Genomic DNA, 2,540 nt, shown 5'->3' on the forward strand with positions numbered 1-2,540 from the left:
GATGAACCATGTGCTATCTGCTAGCTACTCCTACTCTTCCCTGTCGTTTCTGTTATTTCTGTCTCGTTTATCTACATTTTAATCGTCCGTGCTGAAGTTGCTAACTAATGTCGCTTTACAATACTTCCTATTTTGGTCGCTTGCTTCACCATTCGCTAATTGCTTTCTCGTACTTCATTGTTTGCTTATCGCTTCTTGTTTTCTCTTTGCTATCTCGTACCTTGTCGCCCTTGTCTAATGCTATACATGTTGTCTACGCAATTTGGTCCTGATGGTGGTGAAGCATATTCATGAGGCTTGTATGCCTCGCATCATTGACACACAAAGACAGTCTTTGGCCATGAGCCTAGCAAGGGTATTCACCTTGACGATACTCTTTGTACCCACATCCAGTACATATGCACTTACTGAGCAACAGAGGAGTGACATTGAGGACGAGGATGTCGGTGACATTGCTGGCCAAGACACCACCCTGAGAGTCGTTCAAGGCCTTCTGACCCTGCTGCTCAGGCATCAGGCCTCTTGGTGGTATCATGACCAAGTTTGTCCAGTGCAACATGACTATCTCAACAAAGAAAACTCTGACGTTCTCAACAGCTGCGGATGGTCAAACTGTCACTGAGGTCAAGGTCTACTAGGGTGAGTGTGAGCTCGTCCGGGACAACAAGCTTCTCGGCAACTTCAACCTGACCGTCATCCCGCTGGCGCCGATGGGTGTGCCGCAGATTGACATCACGTTCGACATCGACGCTGGTACAGATTTACTGTCATAATACTGTCGACTATGCTGATACCCCTTCAGACGGTTTGTTCACGTCAACGCTCGCGACGTTCTTAACGAGGACGAGTGAAGCTAGTACACGATGAGTTTTGGTTGCGGGGGAAAAGGTAAGCAACTGAAGTCTCGTGGTCTGAGGATGGTTCGTAAAAAGGAACGGTGCGTAAATGGAGTGTCCATAAATTTTATTCTAATCGAGTCATGTAGGAACGAGGGCGCGTCGGTGCATCGGCCACTGACATGTCGATCGCGATAGCACAAAGCTGCTGGTCGTGCGTCGCAGGGCTTGCCCGTCAATTGTCAATACACGTTGCATAGGCTTTAGCTCGCAAATCAATCGTTGGCTTCCAATACCGACGCGCATCTCGACGACGATCATGAGGCACAGGACGACGATAGTATGCTTCCTTCAGTACTTGCATCCCTTGGTCTTAACAGGCCCGGGGTGAGCACTCTTGTCCGAGAAGGATATGGCTTCAGACCACCATATAGACATTCTACTAGCCCACTACCTGATCCAAATGGGCTGGGATGGCCGGGTAGGATTTAATTCGATTTTGCTGCGATTCTCTGCCCTAATTTTGCCCTAGAGCCAAGTCCACATTGTCTCGTCCTAATGCTACGCTGGCAGAGCGCGCTGAACAAGAACAGAAGCTTTCCAGTGCTGTTCGTACTATTCTCGAGTGCATTGGTGAAGATCCCGGTAAGGAGAGTCTCCTCCGGACACCAGAGCGATACACCCAAGTGCTCATGTGGATGGCCCGAGGATATGAAGAACGCTTGGCAGGTGCTTCTATTCCCTCCGAATGAGATGCAGCCTGATGGTCATCATCGACTTGAAGGACCAGAAGAATAGCAGAGCGGCCAGGACAGACCCGCGGTGGGCGGGGCATTCACCGGATGAGATTGTGCGCGCGCTGCAGGACGAGCTCATCCCGAGCGCGCCCTTCTGTGCGTGGCCGCTGCCTCACGTACTGTACAATTTGACCTACCACCTCTTCCCACTCGCGCGGCATCTTTTTCCCGTCATAGGTGTCTCGTCTTGCATTATTCGGATCGCTGAGAGGCGTCACGGCACTGCCACTCATGGAGGCGCAGATGCGCGTCGTGCTGCATGCGTTCGCGCACCCCCACACGCTCGACGGGCGGCAGAAGGCGGTTGGCATCATCGCGCAATACGAAGACCTGCAGGCGCGCCTCGGGTTGCGGACGAGCAGCAAATCACGATGCGGTAGCACGACTACGCAGTGTGGGCTTCGGAGTATTTTTCCTGGGCTGTTCCTCAGACGTTTGTTCTCAGCGTGCTGCAGCTTGTCCGAGAATTGGGACAAATAGGACCCGGAAGGTAGTAGTGAGCGTGAGATGTGCAATGTACTGACAGTCTATGTGTCGACAGAGATTGCATTGTTCTAATGACAAAAGGTGCTGAGCACGAGCAATTACATGGAAAGGGCAACTGGGAATATGAGCCATGATATGGCCCGCAATACCGCGTCGAAAAGCTCGACAAAGTGTTCGTGCAGAAGGTATGTGCGCCCGTTGTAGGTGTGTGTGTGTGCTAAGACAGTGCTGTGATTTTTCCAGGCCCAGGGTCCGAACAACATTCCTGAGCTCCTTCTCCCCAGCCCAAACGAGGTTATTCTCCGCGCGAGCGAGCATGAAGACCACGAGTGTTGCCTTTTTGAAGACATCCATGCACAGGGTGATCTTCGTACACTCACGCCCCTTGTGGAAACAGGCGAAGCATGACGCAAATCACGGC

General features: G+C 51.8%; 1 protein-coding gene across 1 annotated transcript; it reads left to right on the forward strand.

The window, feature by feature from the left end:
• Positions 1-340: 340 nt before the first annotated feature.
• POSPLADRAFT_1162842 (hypothetical protein) lies at positions 341-2,527 on the forward strand (the record flags this gene model as incomplete). The annotated part of the gene is made up of 8 exons (XM_024487752.1): positions 341-541; positions 639-753; positions 843-888; positions 1,369-1,530; positions 1,566-1,686; positions 1,811-2,066; positions 2,089-2,135; positions 2,363-2,527. The coding sequence occupies 8 exons, from the start codon at positions 341-343 to the stop codon at positions 2,525-2,527; spliced, it is 1,113 nt and encodes a 370-aa protein (XP_024332626.1).
• Between the last annotated feature and the right edge of the window lie 13 nt (positions 2,528-2,540).

The sequence above is a fragment of the Postia placenta genome (genome assembly GCF_002117355.1).
Source record: "Postia placenta MAD-698-R-SB12 unplaced genomic scaffold POSPLAscaffold_295, whole genome shotgun sequence".
In the NCBI taxonomy this organism is placed as follows: domain Eukaryota; kingdom Fungi; phylum Basidiomycota; class Agaricomycetes; order Polyporales; family Adustoporiaceae; genus Rhodonia; species Rhodonia placenta.